Source organism: Procambarus clarkii, chromosome 2 (genome assembly GCF_040958095.1).
Source record: "Procambarus clarkii isolate CNS0578487 chromosome 2, FALCON_Pclarkii_2.0, whole genome shotgun sequence".
NCBI classification, from domain to species: Eukaryota; Metazoa; Arthropoda; class Malacostraca; order Decapoda; family Cambaridae; genus Procambarus; species Procambarus clarkii.
Genome location: NC_091151.1, coordinates 48,318,426 through 48,337,685, shown reverse-complemented (window position 1 = coordinate 48,337,685; position 19,260 = coordinate 48,318,426). Strand labels below are relative to the sequence as shown.

Sequence of the window (19,260 nt, the reverse complement as noted above, 5' to 3'; positions counted from 1 at the left end):
TGTCAACAAAGCCTGTTAGTCTGGTGCGTCCTATGAGATAGATAGATATAGACACATGCAGAAAATTGCGAAATAAAAAGATGAACCAAACTTTAATTGATAAAATTTTTTTATTCAAAGACTTATAACTAACGTAATTATCATCTTGAGAATGTTAAAACGCTTACTCACCTGGTGCAGACTGGGTAACAAGCTTACACACCTGGTGCAGACTGGGTAACAAGCTTACTCACCTGGTGCAGACTGGGTAACAAGCTTACTCACCTGGTGCAGACTGGGTAACAAGCTTACTCACCTGGTGCAGACTGGGTAACAAGCTTACTCACCTGGTGCAGACTGGGTAACAAGCTTACTCACCTGGTGCAGACTGGGTAACAAGCTTACTCACCTGGTGCAGACTGGGTAACAAGCTTACTCACCTGGTATAGACAGGGAAACAAGCTTAAAAGGTATAAAGCTTTATTCAAATCCTGTTTGTTGACGGAGCCTTCTCTCCCACCCTACCCACGACAGGAAGAATGGGTGTAAGAGGGTGAGAGAGGTGTAAGAGGATGGAATAGAGGAGGGTGAGGGGGTGGGACAAGGGGGTGAAAGTACGTTTGAGAGGGTGGGACAGTGATGAAAGAGTGGCAAAGGGACGAGAGGGTGTGTGAGACATGGGTAAGAGGGTGGAATAGGGGGTAAGAGGATGTGTAAGAGGGTGGGGGAAGAGGAATGAGAGGCAGGGAAGCATCTTGCTAAGTCAACGAGAATTCCTCCACATTAGTTTGCACAAGAACCGCTCAGGGCCAGACAGACGGGAGAGTGAGAGAGCGAATGACCAAGAGTGACTGTGATGGTGACAGCTGTGACAGTGACGGTGAGTGACTGTAACAGTGTCAGTGCTGTGACGGTGAAGCAGTGGACGGTACAGAACCACAACAACGAGGAACAGAGAGGAGTAAAGAGAACATGAAGAGGTCATATAATAACAGAGAGGAGTACAGAGGACATGAAGAGGGCAATAATACGAGAGAGGAGTAAAGAGGGGAGTGAAGGGAGCCATGTTGACTCTCGCGTACCAGAGGGAGGTAACACAGAGGGGAACTGGAATAGAAAATGGTAAGAAGAGAGAGAGAGAGAGAGAGAGAGAGAGAGAGAGAGAGAGAGAGAGAGAGAGAGAGAGAGAGAGAGAGAGAGAGAGAGAGAGAGAGAGAGAGAGAGAGGAGAGAGAGAGAGAAAACGAGGACGAGGACGAGGGAAAGGTAACGCAGGGAAGAGAAGGTAAAGAAGGAAAGAAGGGCATGTAAGGAAAGGGTAGAAGGTATGGAAGAGAGGGAGGAAGAGGAAGGGAGAGTGAGGTGCAAGCAAGGGATGGAAGAAGCAAGCAGTGCACACAATCAGCCGGACACAATCACCAACAACAGATTGGAATGAGTCACATTAATCAAGAGAGACAAAGACTACTCTATACACAACATAAACACACAATAATTTAAATGATAACTAGTTTATTATTAAGTTTATTTACCATTAAGTTCAAAGTTATAAGTTATCCACCTACTAAGTGATAAGTTTTAAGTTATCCACCTATTAAGTTTTAAGTTCTAAGTTAACATAAGGTAAAATAAATAATTTAATTATCTTTGAAGTGAAACCACCTTAAAGAGTCTCTTGTGTGATGTTAAGTAACTGTAAGTGACAAGTGCAGCTTCATTTATAGTAATTCTCTTGTTTAAAACATGTACAACCTCTCCTCTATAACTGCTGCCTTAGTAACTTGGCACTAGTAACTAGTGACAAGTGGCACTTGAATGATGGTTATCTGATGTGGTGAGGGGGGGGGAAGAGGCGAGGGGGGGGGGGAAGTGGGGAGGGGAGGGAGTGGGAAGGGGAGAGGGGGAAGGGGAAGAGGGGAGTGGAAACTGGGAACCTCATTTACAAAAAACACTACGAAACAACACACACACAACTAAATAATATAAGATGAGGTAATCAGGGGAAAGCGCCAAGCCATTACGAATATATAGCACTTGGAAGGGGTCAGGATAAGGATTTAGGATGGGACAGGGGGGAAGGAATGGTGCCCAACCACTTGGACTTTCGGGGATTGAACGCCGACCTGCATGAAGCGAAACCGTCGCTCCATCGTCTAGCCCAAGTGGTTAAAACTCATTTAAATTAAGAAAACCTTTATTTAAAAAATATATATCTATTTTAAACTAGTAAATATATATATATATATAAATAGAAAATATTTATATGAATAAGGAAATGAATTTCTTCATAGTTTCACCATTTTCTATGGTGAAAATACCATAGTTTACCATAGTTTAGGGGTCTCGTAGCCTGGTGGATAGGGGCCTCGTAGCCTGGTGGATAGCGCGCAGGATTCGTAATTCTGTGGCGCGGGTTCGATTCCCGCACGAGGCAGAAACAAATGGGCAAAGTTTCTTTCACCCTGAATGCCCCTGTTACCTAGCAGTAAATAGGTACCTGGAAGTTAGTCAGCTGTCACGGGCTGCTTCCTGGGGGTGGAGGCCTGGTCGAGGACCGGGCCGCGGGGACACTAAAAGCCCCGAAATTATCTCAAGATAACCTCAAGATAACCATAAGTTCTATAACATATACTTAGCCATCTCTGGGTGGGTGTCCGCCCTGACTTTACAACGTCAGGCTAAACACAGCGGTGGAGTTGAATTCAATTCTTACAGGATTCCACAACATATATTCATATATAAACGTGAAATAGGTAATTTGAACGTAAAATTAGATGTATTTAAAAAAAAAAATAGTATGATTCATTTTGTCCGAGATTTTTGTGCATTGACAAAATGTATATTTAAACAGAGAATAAAAGTTCATAATACACACGAATATATACATCGAGTAATTATAATTACCTAATACTTATTATTAGGGACCCATTACCGCTGAGATCCATCTGTGATATCTGAACCACAGAGATATCATGTACCCGGAGTCTCTCCCCAGGGCGGCGGAGGAGGCGTCACACAGCCACACATATAGGGACCAGGAGCTGAAACCCATCCAGATTTATGTCACCAACGTGTAAATGTTCTCTCTCGATTTATGTGCGTGAGCGGTGAATAACACCGTGGCTGAGTGGTGTCTTTGTTGTGCGAGGTGCCCTGACCCTGCGTCGATACCCGCCCCTCTCCCTACGGACGCCACCACCCAACAATCACCTTCACACCTTTGCCCCCTTACGATTGCTATTGATTTATGCCCCGTCCTCTCCACTTCAATTACCTTTTCAAATTCATGCAAATCCGACGCTAATCCCACTTATTAAACAACAAAGAGGGGGGCGCCCCCCCCCATCAGCGACAGACGTACCTTTATCACCCCACGACCCCCCGAGCCACCAAGGTGGCAGAGCTCTCATTATCACACCTGCCTATCCCACCTGGGCCGCTCCCCGCCAGCCTAGCCCCATCAAACACACGCCATACATATTCAACTGTAGACATGACAAATCCAATGTGGGGTTAGGGAATAATCGTATCAGTCGGTTGATGGGTGGGAGGTGGGGGCCAGGAGCTGTGTTTAATACCATATTTGTAATTCATTTTTTTGTATCAATATACTTAGATATATCTGCGTTTACGCGGCTATACTAGACTATATGTAGGGTTACATAATTTGCGTCAAGAGATACTCTAAGAAGGATTAGACAGTTTGCGTCAAGAGATACTATATGAAGGGTTATATAGTTTGCGTCAAGAGATACTATGAGATAGCAAGATCACCATCTCGCAGGATGGTTATCATACAGCATCCCACACCGGCAAACTCTGGCAGCATTATGAGGATATCCTCAAGAAGACGAGAGTTAATACCGGCAAAGCTGAAGGATATTTTCCCCCCAATCTTTTTGAGAACTGCCCTATTTTCTGATACTCAAAAGCCCCCCCCCCCACCTCCTCAATCACCCCAGCACCCCCTCCGTCACCCCAGCACCCCGTCCGTCCCCCCAGCACCCCGTCCGTCACCCCAGCACCCCGTCCGTCACCCCAGCACCCCGTCCGTCACCCCAGCACCCCGTCCGTCACCCCAGCACCCCCTCCGTCACCCCAGCACCCCGTCCGTCACCCCAGCACCCCGTCCGTCACCCCAGCACCCCCTCCGTCACCCCAGCACCCCCTCCGTCACCCCAGCACCCCGTCCGTCACCCCAGCACCCCCTCCGTCACCCCAGCACCCCCGTCCGTCACCCCTGCACCCCCCTCCATCACGCCCTCACTCCGCCGGCGCGCACAGTAACTCAAGCAGCAGCAGGTCCATTACCATCAAGTGTGGTGAGGTGCGCGTCCGTCTTGGGACCATCACCGCTAACGCCCCGCCAGGACCCGCCGGGGGCGCTGCACCGCGCGCTGTTATCGGTGATCGCGGCGGCATATCTTGCATCACCACCTGAATAATTCATCCAGGCTACCGTCACCCTTCCTCTGGTCATGCAATTCTCCTCACCATGTGTAAGGTCAACCAAAGGTGCCAGAGGCTACCTAACACTCGCGCGCGAGGGGTTGCAATTCACCGGCTTGTTAACGTTAATCTCTCACAAGATGGACATAAAATGACTGTGAATGTGATGTGTGGCGGGGCCGCGAGGTTAGTGCGAGCCGCTAAAAATGCAGAGGAGACGCGAGGTTCTGGCAACACTGTAAGTTGAAGGCGGGAAGATCGTGCTGGGAATGTGAGAGGGGCCGGAGAAGCCACTTCCCAGCACCAAGTATCACAACTCAGCGCACATGTTTCCTAGCGCCTCCTTAAGCCAGGCCCAGCGCCTCGCCTCTACCGGCAAGATGTCCCCGCCCCTTCCCCCTCCCCCACACAGTTGTCTAGGGCCGGCTTGTAGTGTGTGGCGAGGCCTGGTGAGGGGAGGCTGCGGTCCTCACCACCAGAGGGGGGACCTTTACCCGGCTCTCAAGGCAAAAGAGGGGAGAGGACACTTGCACGAACGTTCCCGTGTGTGGTATTGAATTTTGGATTGATTGTCTCAACAGCATGAAGAACGGCACTTGGCCGGTGCCTACTCTCCCCCCCCCCCTCCCTATGCCCGCACCGGTACTAACGCTTTCTTCACTCTGTCTCTGGCACTATGGCTGCTGCTGCACTCCACTACCCCTCATGTACCTGCTACCCCTTTCAACCCCTGTTACCCCCTTCAACCCCTGTTACCCCCTTCAACCCCTGCTACCCCTTCAACCCCTGCTACCCCTTCAACCCCTGCTACCCCTTCAACCCCTGCTGTTGCTCTGGTCTCAAGAGTTGACACTATATATATCAATAAGTGACCCAGAGAGGGGGGGAGGGGTGTCAAGGCAGGTCCGAATATAAGAGGTAGATGAGAGGGTGGCGTGGTGGTGTAGAGAGGGAGAAGGAGAAGGAGAAGGAGAAGGAGAAGGAGAAGGAGAGGGAGAGGGAGAGAGAGAGAGAGAGAGAGAGAGAGAGAGAGAGAGAGAGAGAGAGAGAGAGAGAGAGAGAGAGAGGAGAGGAGAGGAGAGGAGAGGAGAGGAGAGAGAGAGAGAGAGAGAGAGAGAGAGAGAGAGAGAGAGAGAGAGAGAGAGAGAGAGAGAGAGAGAGAGAGAGAGAGAGAGAGAGAGAGAGAGAGAGAGAGAGAGAGAGAGAAACAGAGAGAAACAGACAGACATTGCGAGCTTACATGGATGTCTAAACCAATAACAAACGCCCAAGTCCCCGGGTTGATCAAAAGTTGTGATGACAACCAACAGAATCTCTCACAATAGCAGGAACACATTAGCGCTAATCACATTACAGCTCGGCTCCGGCCAATAATGATTAACAAGCCATTCTACACCCCACACACTGCTAAATAAAAACATTTCTCCCCCCACCCCCCGCACCAGTCCTTATCAACTTGCGGCTCTTCCCTCCTGTGTAGAGACACTCCTGGTAGTCTACACTAGCAGGCTGGGTGTATAGCAAGAGGAGGTTTAATACAGACTGACACAGACATGTAGATATACGCAAACACATACACAAAAGATCAGTAGCTCACCCACTCACCCGCATTACACACAACAGCTAACCAACACTTACACATCCCACCAACACCCAACACCCTAAGAGTACCCAACTAACACTCCACAACCCATCAATAACAAACGAAAATTATCAAACCGAACACCAAAATTATCCGTTAACTTCACACTCGACTAATATGCAGCCCCCACACACCCCGCCAATAACCCATACTTACCCACCACACTAATAACCCACCAACACCTCACACACTCACCCCCCATCCCTCTCCCCACATCCACACGCCACCATCCATCCGTCCCTATCTCCACATATTCCATTCTGAAGCCCAAACCCAACCTTCCAAATACCGAACACCATGGGAGATTCATAGTGGAGACAATGTACGAAATTATAATTGGAAAAGATAGAATCAGACGACACAGATGGAAACTGGACACACAGGTAAGGTAGGATCACATGACACTAGTGGAAGCTCATCCTGTGAGCGGTAGCGCAAAAGCATTACCTTTTGTGCCCTCTGTAATGCTTTTGCGCTACCGCTCACAGGATGAGTATGGGGTGCACAATAAAATAGCCGCCTTCGGCGGCAACAAAAAAAAAAAAAAAGTGGAAGCTCATTAACTGATCAGGAGTCGTAAATTAGGGGATAGTGATGTGACGCTCGACTCTCAACCACACACATAAGACGAGTACAACGATATACCCCACTAATACCCATCCTCCTATCTCCCTACAGGAGGACTACAAACCCCTACCGCTGGCGCCACAGACACAACTCTTCGGCGCCGGCTTGGACGACGGGCTCCTGAGTCGGGCTGAAGCACTAGCGGCGGTGGACATCTCCAAACACGGCCACGGCCAGCCTCCTGGCAGCACCATCCCGCAGCTGAAGCACGACATGATGTACCACCCGGGCATGGCCACCACCCCTCACACCCCGCCCATCTCCAGGACCAACCAGGTGGGGTCTGGCGAAGAGGCGGGGGCGGGCGCCGCTGGAGGCGGATGGTCACACAAGGCGGGACTCTGGAAGGTCAGTGTTGCAGACTTCACTTTCCAGCTTGCAAGCTCCAGGAAACAATGTTTGAGGCAAAGTGTAGGGTTAATATTAGCGGTAATATTTGTGAGCGTATGTGGGGTTAATATTAACGCTTTAGGGCGGTGTGTGTGTGTAAGGGGCGGTGGGTGTGTGTGTGTGTGTGTGTGTAAGGGGCGGTGGGTGGGTGTGTAAGGGGCGGTGTGTGTGTGTGTGTAAGGGGCGGTGGGTGGGTGTGTAAGGGGCGGTGGGTGGGTGTGTAAGGGGTGGAGGGTGGAGACAAATGAGGTTAATACCCGTGACTGGAAGACTGTGATTGAGACTTTGTTTGGGAGTTTTCGACGCTTAGAACCGGAAAACACACACTTCTGAGATAAGGAAAAGATCCACCAGCCTATCTGTACTGGCCTGATGGGACGTGTCGAGGCACTGTTGATTAAGGCTAAACATCCCTTATACTACTACCTCTACACCATTATATGGTTAAGTTGGTACATAGGCGCCATCTGTAGGCCTTTAGTAAAAATAAAGATTTTGATTGAAGCTCTATTACGATAATGTCTTGATTTATTAAGTGTGTTTGAGTCATATACAATTATATCCAGGTGTCAGGATAAAGCCTATCCACACGCAACACATCCTCTCTCCCTTCCTGCATCTATCCCCCCCTCAACCCTCCCAACCCCCACATGCCATATCAAAGTAGCGGTCGTTAGTGGAAACATTAATTACTTTAACCACTCCTCCATCACAACCATTGTTGACCTTTACTCCACCACACATGACCTTTACCACACCGCCGCAGCCCCCCACCTATGGCTCCATACTTTATTAACCAATTTTCCTCCTTTTGAGAGATTCATCCTTCCCTTTTTCTTCTCCCTCTCATATTACTCCACTCCCATTCCTTTCCTCCCCTCCCACATACCCCTTCCTACATGACACAATACAAACTAACTTACCTGGGAGGCAGTAAGGTACCACACTACCCACCTCTCACACATTCTCTTATCTCCACTTTCATCTGGTCCTCTCCTATCCCATCCTAGTCACTTCTCCCTATGCTTAACTCTCTCCTCTCCATCTCCTACCCTATGACTAACTCTCTCATCTTTATCTCCACTCTTCTTTAACTCTCTCATCACTCTTGCTCCCTCCCTACCTCACCGAGTTCCACATTCACCCATTCCTTCCTTCACCTTCTCCTGCACAGTCTTCCCCTCCCCCTCTCCCATCCCTGCTTCTCCCTTCCCTCCTCTCCCTCCCTCTCCCCCTTGAGCCAGTGTATGAGAGATGGAGGCCTGGCGGAGGGTACATTAATTATGATAGATAGAGACAGTACAGGACGACAAAAGTAACGCTCGGAGAGAAAGGGAGAGATGGAGAGACAAAGAGGGAGAGAAAGATAGGGGATTGGGGGACATGGAGACAGACGTGAGGGAGATGGACAGGAGCGATGAGATATGGAAAGACAGTTACGTAGGGGCGGAAGAGGCGGAAAATGGAAGATGAAATAAAGAGAAAGGAAGAAGGAATAGGGAGATGCAGAGAGAGAGGTTGAATAGAAAGAGGAAGCATGGGGTAAGAGAGAGAGAGAGAGAGAGAGAGAGAGAGAGAGAGAGAGAGAGAGAGAGAGAGAGAGAGAGAGAGAGAGAGAGAGAGAGAGAGAGAGAGAGAGAGAGAGAGAGAGAGAGAGAGAGAGAGAGAGAGAGAGAGAGAGAGAGAGAGAGAGAGAGAGAGAGAGAGAGAGAGAGAGAGAGAGAGAGAGAGAGAATGGATGCAATTGGTTAACAGAGTAGCACCAAACCGTTCCAAAAATACAAACACACAAACACACACACACACACACACACACACACACACACACACACACACACACACACAGGGGGTGAGGGGCTCGCGGCCGAGAGGACAGCGTTCAGGGCTCGTAGTCCTAAAAACCCGGATTCCATTCCCTGATGAGGCAGAAACAAATGGTCACAGTTTCTTTCACCTGATAAACCTGTTCACCTAGAACTAAATAGGTACCTGTGAGTTAGACAGCTGCTACGGGAAGGGAAATCATGCCTAACGAACCTACTGTAGTTCTATGATAAAAGTAACAAGAATAAGGCAAGACATAGAAGGATGGATCACTGCGTATTTATGGACTTCCAAAAAGTCTTTGACACAGTACCTCACAAGAGATTTCCATACAAACGTGAGAGGCAGCCGGGAGTAAGCGGAAATGCCTTTATTAATATGGGTAAGGGATTACCTAACAGGCAGGAGCCAGAAAATAACAGTAACCACTGGACTTGTGATCCTGTGGTCCTGGGTTCGATCGCAGGCGCCGGCGAGAAACAATGGGCAGAGTTACTTTCACCCTATGCCCCTGTTATCTAGCAGTAAAATAGGTACCTGGGTGTTAGTCAGCTGTCACGGGCTGCTTCCTGGGGGTGGAGGCCTGGTCGAGGACCGGGCCGCGGGGACACTAAAAAAGCCCCGAAATCATCTCAAGATAAGTGGTTAGAAGTCAGATTGACGAACAGTAACGAGTGGAGTCCCTCAAGGATCGGTGCTGAGAGCAATTCTATTCCTCATACACGTAAAAGATTTATCTACAGGAGTTGAGACTTATATGTCGATGTTTGCAGATGAGGCAAAATTAATGAGACCAGTTGTGACAGATTTGGATTGTAGGAATCTCTAAGACGACTTGAACAAATTGCAGAGATGGTCGGAGAAATGGCTAGTGGAGTTCAATACGAGCAAATGTACAGTGATGAAACAGGTGATGGGAACAGGTGAAAGGAGGGACAGTACACAGTGAAAGGAAACTTCCTCTCTGTAACGACTCGAGAAAAAGACCTGGGAGTGGACATAACACCAAACGGAACTCCAGGGGCTCATTAAAATAAAATAACATCCGCAGCGTACTCTGTACTAGCAAAGGTTAGAACATCATTCAGGAACCTAAATTAGGAAGCATTTAGATCACTGTACACCACCTACATGAGACCAGTCTTAGAGTATGCCGCCCCATCGTCGAGCTCCCACCTAAGAAAACCCATAAGGAAACGGAAAAAAGTTCAGAAGTTTGCTACGAAGTCCCAGAATTGGAAGGGATGGGAAATGAAGAGAGACTGAACGAACTAAACTTGACGACGCTACAAAATAAAAGGAGACATGAAAGATACGCATAAAATACTTAGGGGGGATGGGGGGATTGACAGAGTGGAAATAGAGATGTTGACAATGAATGACCATAGAACAAGGAGGCATGGGAGGAAGTTTGAAACTCAGATGAGTCATACAGATGTTTTCATTTAGCGTAAGAGTAGAAGAAAAATATAATGAAGTAAAGAAGCAGGTTGTGGATACAAACTCCATTCATAATTTTAAAAGTAGATATGATAGTCAAACAAGCCAGGAGTCATTGCTTTAGACAACCGGAGGCTAGAGAGGCGGGGCCCAAGAGCTAATGCGCGATTCTGCAGGCACAAATAGCAGAGTACACAAGCGCATGTGCCCCAAGACCCACGTTGCACCATATACTTGTTTACCTTTTGTTGAGCCCGTGCAACTAAAATTGTCGAAAAATGGTTAACCTTTCATTTTTACAAAGCGATGGCTATTTTTCTCCTGGTCGCTGGAGTAAAAGTTGCTTTTTGCGGGAGCCAGTTGAGTGCTGGTTATTGTAAAGGGCTGCAACGGCAGTGATCTTTTTAGGGTCAACATTTTTACACACTCTCTCTCTCTCTCTCTCTCTCTCTCTCTCTCTCTCTCTCTCTCTCTCTCTCTCTCTCTCTCTCTCTCTCTCTCTCTCTCTCTCTCTCTCTCTTAAACTAAGGTTAGCTTTCATTAAAAATTTCATAACGGTTCCTATTGAAACTGCAAGTGTTATCCAGCATTAACTCCCCTGATGCCTGAGCCTTGAGACACATTTATTTGATATTAGTATTGTACCTATTCGAAATAAACTAACTTTAATGCTAAGGTAACTATTATATAAGGAGCAGGATGAGGCCAGGAGCCAACTGTGTGACAGAGCCTTCCTAAGGTCGGTTGACCTGATTTAACACGTATCAACATGTTGTATGAACAGGTTCCAGATGCGAATCTTTCTGTTTTACTCTCTCTCTCACTCTCTCTCATTCTCTCACTCTCAGCTGGAACATCTAGAAAGGAATAATAGGAGAATTCAGCAATGGAGAGTCCCGCCGATATTATACTTCAACAACCTAACAGTAATCATGCAGGGAAGCGAAGGATGGGCTGAGTGTATGTTTCTAGACAAGACAAAATAAAAAGCTTTAGCACTGCACAGGCTCCAACTGCGTATTTATGGACTGCCAAAAAGTCTTTGACACAGTACCTCACAACTGCCAGAAAGCCTGTGCAACAGGAGGCAATTGCACAGGCTCCAAAAGTAGACTAAACTGGAGCAAGAGGAAAGCGCTGGGTAATGGAGAACTTATCAAACCATATCTTGAGGTTATTTTGAGATTATTTCGGGGCTTAGCGTCCCCGCGGCCCAGTCCTCGACCAGGCCTCCTTTTTGTTAAATATCCCCAGGAAGCAGCCCGTAGCAGCTGTCTAACTCCCAGGTACCTATTTACTGCTACGTAAACAGGCCCATCATGGTGAAAGGAACTCTGCCCATTTGTTTCCGACCCTAGCGGGGATCGAACCCGGAACCTCACGATTAGGAATCCCGAGCGCTGTCCACTCAGCTGTCAGGCCCAGACCATAGACCAGGCAACAGGGCAGTACTCCGTATCAAGACGAGACGAGCGAAGCACTACAACAATCAACACTAGGGACAGTGAAGGGGTCACAAGGATCAATATGGAGCTAGTTTCGCCCAGTTTTTTTCTTCAGTAATTGCTGTTGAGTATGTACCCAAGATGGGCGGGTTGAGGTAGACGTGAAAGGAAAAGATGTCAGAGTGGCACTGTGCCATCCTCCCATCCCCTCCCCTCCCCTCCCCCCCCCACAATATAAAATCTCACAATACCATTGACGGGACTGAATTATTTTTAAGTTTTATATTTTTTCTTTTGTCATATCATAAAGCATTTTTGGCTGATCATGCGAAAGTTTAAAAAAAAGTCTTGTTTGTGTGTGACTGAGTGTGTGTGTGTGTGTGTGTGTGTGTGTGTGTGTGTGTGTGTGTGTGTGTGTGTGTGTGTGTGTGTGTGTGTGTGTGTGTGTGTGTGAGCTAATACACATCTTCCTACATAATTTCGTACTTCGTTTAACAATTAATCATCACATACACACAGATGAGAGTCAGCCATTTCAAGTTATCAAGAGCCGTCACTTCCGTGCCATATGGGTGAGGAATTTAATATATATATATATATATAGGGGGGTACCACCACTGGTGTAATTATAGGGACCCACAGCCTCAGAGAAGGGAACACAGAGCACTCAGGGAAAAACTTGACATTTAACTCTGAATGCGAAAGAGTGTTCACTTCTCCTACCACCCCCTTTTTTTTTTTATTATGATGTACACTTTATTATGCAAGGTTATACAGTTACATATCTGATTTCATACAAAAAATGAACATTAAGAGGACACAAGAAAAAGTTCGCTTCCTAGAGGCTGTAGATTTCCTCGAACTCCTCCGACGCCGGGCAGGAACCGAGGATGCAGCGGGCATTTCCCCTCTGGATCGCGACACTGAGGCGCTGAAAGAGAAAACTTGCTGCTCTAGGGTCTCTTGTGGTGTCAATGAGCTTGGAACCAAGATCCTTAAGAAACCTTCTTGCACTCTCACCCCATGGGCCTAGGGTCTCAGACCCTATTGGAACGAAATTGTACCTTTGATCTAATTGCCTGTACTTGACTGACTTTTGTTTTTCTCTGTGTGTCGCTGCGGCTCCTGCCGTGCCGGCAGAGAGGGTGATGTATGTCGTTGCCAGGGTGGATACGCAAGTATAGTCCCATGCTAACTGCCTGCCACCCTTCCACGGACGCAGTGTGATTCCGTCTGGTCGGCCGGCAAAGCTAACAGAGTCACGGTTCAGTAGGTTGCGGGGCTCTCTCTCCGCTGGACACTGAGCAGAGGCAAGGCTTCTTTTAATGATGTCGTTGACTTCGTCGTGTCTAGTGTGCCAACCACCCGATTTTCCACAGTGCAGGCCATGCAATCCATATTCGTCAGCATCTGCCTCGCCGCAAATACACCTGTGAACAGTGTGGATAGGGGCAGCAAGGCGCAGAGCGACTGCAATACGGAGCTCCTGCGGATCAAGACGTGTGCCTGTCGCAGACATAGGGACTGCCAGAAGGAAGTCCCCTGCATGGGGAGCCTGCACAGCTGTGAGGCGTGCACGATCACTGGGGGTTGTTGCTGCCTCCAGCAAAGCTGTGGCTTCTTTGTCTACAATGGGGCTGTCCCAACTGGATTGTTTCTTGGCTTTCGGCATGGCTGGTCTGAGTGCTGGGTCTGTCATGGCACCCCATTTCGTGTCACATTCCGTGTAGTGGGGGTCCTGTATCCCCGCTACATCACTCAGGGTGTCAGGTAGAATTTCCTTAACCAGGTCATCTGATGCTGAGGAGGAAGACAGGAAGGCTGGGACTGCAATTTGGGTGGCGGTGCGGACACCCAAGCCACCGAGCCTGACAGGAAGAGTGGCTTGTTTCCACTGGCATTCGTTGAGAGAGAGGTTAACAACTTTTTCCAGCATGGTCTTCAGTAGGAGGTCATACTCGTCAAGCTTTGGGTTGTTGTAAGATGGGGCGCACCTCAGAAAGTAGGTTAGCCTCGGAAGGGATAGGCATTTGGTGAGGAGATAAAAAGCATCGTGGGCATCGATGTCACCTATTCTGTCTTCCATCCTCCTAAGGTCTGCGATTTTCTTGTCGAGGATCTCCTCAATGGCGTTAGACCCGAGGGGAGCTCCAAGGAGGGTGCTGTTCTCGGCCCTAATGACATGGGCTCCAGGCAAGGCAGACCTATATATATATATATATATATATATATATATATATATATATATATATATATATATATATATATATATATATATATATATATATATATATATCAAACAGGGCCAACAAGTGCGTCCAGCATAAATACAAGAAGCCTGAAGGCACAAACAGTAGAAATAACGGCCGGAACCACACATTCGAAAATATTCGAATACAGTAAAAAAAAAAGTACAAATTTATTGCATAATATCAAAAAAAACAAACCGAAAAGTCCGCTTATAAATTTCAAGTTAATTGTTTTTATGTTTGTTGACCAGTCAGTGTTCGTTAAGTGAATTACTTGGCGGTATTTTTCCCGTGTCAGATTTGTTATTCGGATAAAATGCTGAAAAATCCTTCATTTTTCATAGTAAATATTTTTATTCAGGAAGAGGAAGGGAGGGAGGTACGTCAGTATATACGTAGACAGGTACATTACATAGGTAAGTAGATACAGTACATTTATATATATATATATATATATATATATATATATATATATATATATATATATATATATATATATATATATATATATATATATATATATATATATATATATGGTGTGTGGGTTGATGTGTTAATTGGCGTAAACAATACAAACATTACGAGTTCCGTGCAGAAATAAACTTGATCAACAAGAAATATTTTACACTTCCTATACAGAAATAAATCAATGCTATAAAACAGAAGAGAGAATAACACGTAACACACACACACACACACACACACACACACACACACACACACACACACACACACACACACACACACACACACACACACACACACACACAATATTACATCCTTCACCACAGGCAAATTTGTTCCAGCGTTTTTAGCCATTTTCCTTAACATTGAAACCTACCTCGACGCTGATTGGCAGGACGGGCTTCCAAGTCAACCAATCCTAAATCAGCAAGGTGCACTATTTACCCTGGCAGTACACCCGAGCTAATAACTCACCCTATTACGTTTTAACCTATAATTCCGTGCAATGATCGTTCTGAACGGCCTCAATTACGAAATAAAATAGGATAAAATAACTGCTAGATCTCCCCCCTTTTGTTTGTGCGTGCCCCCCCCCAAAGACTCAAACACCAGCACCTTTGTTTGTTCACTCAAGTCAACACAACGTATGTTTTATGACACTGGAACCTTTCTTGCGTCGCCTCCCTTGCTGTCACGCGGGAGAACAGGTGCACACACTCACACACATGCACGCACACACACACACACACACCATAGGCAGTATAGCGTATTTGTATGGAAGGGTTGGTGGGTCTGGGTCTGTCAATTCTGGCACCACTATCAGCATCATTACTACCACTACCACCATCGCCACCACCACCCCTGTTCTGGCCACTACCACCACTACCATTGCCACCTTCAATCCATCCATACTACCACCAACACCGTCACTTGCTATCAAATACCACCTTCTCAGCTCCATATATCCCAGATTCTGGAAAGTATTTTCCCACTCTGGTGCTCCACACGGCAGCCGGTGAACGGCGCGGAAGAATACGTGTCACGAAGTCTTCCAGGATCCGGGCGGACGATATACACATACATACAGACACGCAAACACAGGCATACACGCAAGGAAACACGCATACACCAACAATACAGTCACGCACCCACAGGCAAACACAACCACACAGTTAGTCCAGCCTGGTAAGAGGACAGGACACCCTTGTGAGGGAAATAAGGAACCAGAGTGTAGAGCTCAAGCTTAGAGTCAGACCGCTAGTCAACTTAGAGTTATGGCTAAGACTCATCAAGCATTTGGGCGCATGCAGTTACGAAACCTCTACATCTTTCAACAATCCTCACACTCTTACTACCTGGCCTGTTGACCACAGCTACACTTCAATAAAAAATTCACTAACAAATCAAAATCACTTGCTTTGAAGAGTCACATTCTCCTGAAAATCGCATTACACTTGTTCCAAGAATTCGCTTATCGCTGACCACTTTATCTTTGATACAAATATGAACATTATAGCAAGAAAATGTAATTTAGGGCAAGAAAATGCAATTTACAGCAAGAAAATACAATTTATAGTAAGAAAGTACAATTTACAGCAAGAAAATACAATTTACAGCAACAAAATGCAATTTACGGCAAGAAAATACAATTTACAGCAACAAAATGCAATTTACAGCAAGAAAATAGAATTTATAGTAAGAAAGTACAATTTACAGCAAGAAAATACAATTTACAGCAACAAAATGCAATTTACGGCAAGAAAATGCAATTTACAGCAAGAAAATGCAATTTACAGCAAGAAAATAGAATTTATAGTAAGAAAGTACAATTTACAGCAAGAAAATACAACTCACAGCAAGAAAATACAAGCCAAGACTGGGAGCAGGTCTAGAGATTACAACAAAACAGGATAACTGGGAAAGCAGAAAATATCCCGGCTTTGATACCAGTTATAATTATGATATCTAAGTCACAAACAGATGGATTGCTGATAACTTAAATCCTGTTGAAGCCAATCCCTGTTCACTCCTGTTGAAGTCAGATCCCAGTGGCATGAGAGGTGCTCAGTCTTTGTTCTGAGCCCCCAACATGTTCTTACAATGTTCCTGTGCACTTTATTCCCTAAACCTGTTATGTTGAACAACTTATTTTCAACTTCAAGTCACGTAAATGTGTGTTTAAAGCTGTGTGATTTTTTGTAAATCATAGGCATTGGAAATTTACATGAAATCTTGTTATATTTAGATTATAAATTCAAATTGTTTAGTCATAGTGACTTGCCACAGTGGTCTCTTCCACCCAGCCACACTGGTCTCTTCCACTCAGCCACACTGGACTCTTCCACTCAGCCACACTGGTCTCTTCCACCCAGCCACAGTGGTCTCTTCCACCCAGCCACACTTGTCTCTTCCACTCAGCCACACTGGACTCTTCCACCCAGCCACACTGGACTCTTCCACCCAGCCACACTGGACTCTTCCACCCAGCCACAGTGGTCTCTTCCACCCAGCCACACTTGTCTCTTCCACTCAGCCACACTGGACTCTTCCACCCAGCCACACTGGACTCTTCCACCCAGCCACACTGGTCTCTTCCACCCAGCCACACTGGTCTCTTCCACTCAGCCACAGTGGTCTCTTCCACCCAGCCACAGTGGTCTCTTCCACCCAGCCACACTGGTCTCTTCCACCCAGCCACAGTGGTCTCTTCCACTCAGCCACACTGGTCTCTTTCACTCAGCCACAGTAGTCTCTTCCACCCAGCCACAGTGGTCTCTTCCACTCAGCCACACTGGTCTCTTCCACTCAGCCACACTGGTCTCTTCCACCCAGCCACACTGGTCTCTTCCACTCAGCCACACTGGTCTCTTCAATACCAGACTGGTCTAAAACGTGAATCCAATGCAGAAAGCATTTACATGACACTTTAAATTCAGTGTTTTGAATTGCTAATCCTGATAATCTTGAACAATCTGAAATTGATATTCGTTGTTTATATATATATATATATATATATATATATATATATATATATATATATATATATATATATATATATATATATATATATATATATATATATATATATATATGATTGATGTTGCATTTGGGAATCTTAATTTCAAAATGCATAGGAAAACGACTGATATAACAAACATCTTGTTAAAATTCTGCTTTAGTTTTAAGTAAAATTCACGACGTTTCGAATAATTCTCGTATTCATCATCAGATCTAAAAGAATACAGAAGTCACATTAAAACAAGCAGCAAAGAACTCATACCTGGACAAAAACACTTCTCAAACGACAAGATAAATAAAGCGACAAAAGTTACAAAACAAAACACACTGTTAAACTTACGTAAAGTGATCAAACGAAGTTAAACTTGATACTTATCACAGGAATACCCAAAGGTAATTAAAAATAATATTTGTTTTTAATATAAATAAATATAATATTTGTTTTTAATATAAATAAATATAATATTTGTTTTTAATATAAATAAATATAATATTTGTTTTTAATATAAATAAATATAATATTTGTTTTTAATATAAATAAATATAATATTTGTTTTTAATATAAATAAATATAATATTTGTTTTTAATATAAATAAATATAATATTTGTTTTTAATATAAATAAATATAATATTTGTTTTTAATATAAATAAATATAATATTTGTTTTTAATATAAATAAATATAATATTTGTTTTCAATGTAAATAAATATAATAATATTTGTTTGTAATATAAATAAAATTGTAATAATAACTACACACATACATAAAATTTATATAAAACACAACCAAATTTAAAACAATTATAGATTACCAGCTAAAACCTTGTATAAAACAAACATATTGCACAAAACTAAATGCCAAAAAAGTTGTATTATATGTATCAATTACACAAATACAAGATTACAAAGTATTAACACTAGACATGAGTAACAAAGACACAAGTAAAAAGAGGCTAAAGCAAATAATAAAGCACGCTTATAGCCATAGCACGCTTGGCCATAGTACACTTATAGCCATAGCACGCTTGGCCATAGCACACTTATAGCCATAGTACACTTATAGCCATAGCACGCTTGGCCATAGCACGCTTGGCCATAGCACACTTATAGCCATAGTACACTTATAGCCATAGCACGCTTATAGCCATAGTACACTTATAGCCATAGCACGCTTATAGCCATAGTACACTTATAGCCATAGTACACTTATAGCCATAGCACGCTTGGCCATAGTACATTTATAGCCATAGCACGCTTATAGCCATAGCACGCTTGGCCATAGCACGCTTGGCCATAGCACACTTATAGCCATAGTACACTTATAGCCATAGCACGCTTATAGCCATAGTACACTTATAGCCATAGCACGCTTATAGCCATAGCACGCTTGGCCATAGCACACTTATAGCCATAGTACACTTATAGCCATAGCACACTTATAGCCATAGTACACTTATAGCCATAGCACGCTTATAGCCATAGTACACTTATAGCCATAGCACACTTATAGCCATAGTACACTTATAGCCATAGCACGCTTATAGCCATAGCACGCTTGGCCATAGCACACTTATAGCCATAACACACTTATAGCCATAGTACACTTATAGCCATAGTACACTTATAGCCATAGCACACTTATAGCCATAGTACACTTATAGCCATAGCACACTTATAGCCATAGTACACTTATAGCCATAGCACGCTTATAGCCATAGCACGCTTGGCCAT

General features: G+C 45.1%; 1 protein-coding gene across 4 annotated transcripts in view; it reads left to right on the top strand.

Annotated features, from left to right (window-relative positions):
• acj6 (abnormal chemosensory protein 6) overlaps window positions 1-19,260 on the top strand; it is a 135,431-nt gene that overhangs the window by 64,826 nt on the left and 51,345 nt on the right. For all 4 annotated transcript variants that reach the window (XM_069325594.1, XM_069325572.1, XM_069325587.1 and 1 more), the window contains one exon: window positions 6,748-7,044. In XM_069325594.1, the coding sequence (XP_069181695.1) occupies window positions 6,748-7,044 (297 nt within the window). The remainder of the gene's footprint in view (window positions 1-6,747; window positions 7,045-19,260) is intronic.